The 1,238-nt window shown below is 50.3% G+C and overlaps 1 protein-coding gene across 1 annotated transcript in view; it reads right to left on the reverse strand.

Moving 5' to 3' along the window:
• Positions 1 to 432: 432 nt before the first annotated feature.
• The window catches only part of CCR7 (chemokine (C-C motif) receptor 7), an 8,390-nt gene continuing 7,584 nt past the window's right edge, over positions 433 to 1,238 (reverse strand). The window contains 2 exon segments of the mRNA XM_010075556.1: positions 433 to 1,235; position 1,238. The exon segment at position 1,238 is cut by the window's right edge and continues 240 nt beyond it. Of these exon segments, the coding sequence (XP_010073858.1) occupies positions 433 to 1,235; position 1,238 (804 nt within the window).

Genomic DNA, 1,238 nt, shown 5'->3' on the forward strand with positions numbered 1-1,238 from the left:
TAGTCTTGTTAAATGCGACGTTAAAGCAAGGATTGTGCTCTTGGAAGTTCAGCTCTAAGCCAAGCAATTCTGTTGCACGAATGTCTGTTTCTCTTGGTGTTTGTTACTTTTAAGGAAAATGTTCTATTTTGAGCATTTCTCATTCTGGTAGGAAGGGCTAAAATAAAGGTGAAATGGCATGATAAATTCTAGACTCACCGGTCTCCCTCTCCCTTGCTTTGCTGTAAGTCAAAGCTTTACTGAAGTCTCTCTATCCATGGGAGTATTGGCTAGCAGTGCTCATTGCCTGAAATTTGGGGAGGCTCCTGGATTTTCCTCTTGCTGCCTTTCCTGTGGTAGTGGCAGGTCTCGCTTTACCAGTAATTCAGAATAGAGGAGGTCTACAAAACTACTCCAGCCTTCAGCTTGGTCCAGGCCTGCCTGGAGCTCGGCTCATGGGGAGAAGGTGGTGGTTGTCTCTGTCTCCATGGCGTAGGAAAACCTCTTGCTGTCACGGCACGTGGAGAGCTGCCAGAGGCGCTCCTGGCTCAGGCAGCCCAGTTCCTTCAGCAGCTTGAAGAGGTCGTTGCGGAATTTGACGCCGATGAAGGCGTAGAGGAAAGGATTGAGGCAGCATCGGAAGCAGGCCAGAGTGTAGGTCACGTCATCCGCCACGTCAAGTGTCTTGCTCTCCTCGCACGAACTGGTGTCGTTGAAGGCTGAGATGGTCTTGGCCAGCATGACGCCGTTGTAGGGCAGCTGGAAGACAACAAAGACAATTACCACAGCGATGATCACCTTGATGGCTTTATTCTTCTCAAAGTTGCGGGCCTGGAGTAATGTTTTGATGATGATGAGGTAGCAGACAGACATGACCAGTAGGGGAAATAAGAAGCCAAAAACCATTTGGGACACTTTGATGCCAGTGTTGAAGGTCTGCAAGTCGTTAGCAATGATGGAACAACGGGGATTGTCCTCTGTGTTATTTACACCACTGTGAACCAGCTCGGGGATGGAGAGGATGAAGGCCAGGAGCCAAATGAGGATGCATGTGACTTTGCTAATGAATATCATCCGGGGACGGAAGCGGTGAGCTGAGGCGGCCTGAACGATGGCAAAGTACCTGTCGATGCTGATGGACAGGAGGAGCAGCATCCCGCTGAAGAAACTCATTTTGCAGATGCAGTAGACGGCTTTGCAGGCAAACTCCCCAAAAAGCCAGTGCATGGCTGCGCTCGTGGCCCAGAAGGGGAGGGGCA

This window comes from Pterocles gutturalis, unplaced genomic scaffold (assembly GCF_000699245.1).
Source record: "Pterocles gutturalis isolate BGI_N339 unplaced genomic scaffold, ASM69924v1 scaffold33262, whole genome shotgun sequence".
NCBI lineage: Eukaryota > Metazoa > Chordata > Aves > Pterocliformes > Pteroclidae > Pterocles > Pterocles gutturalis.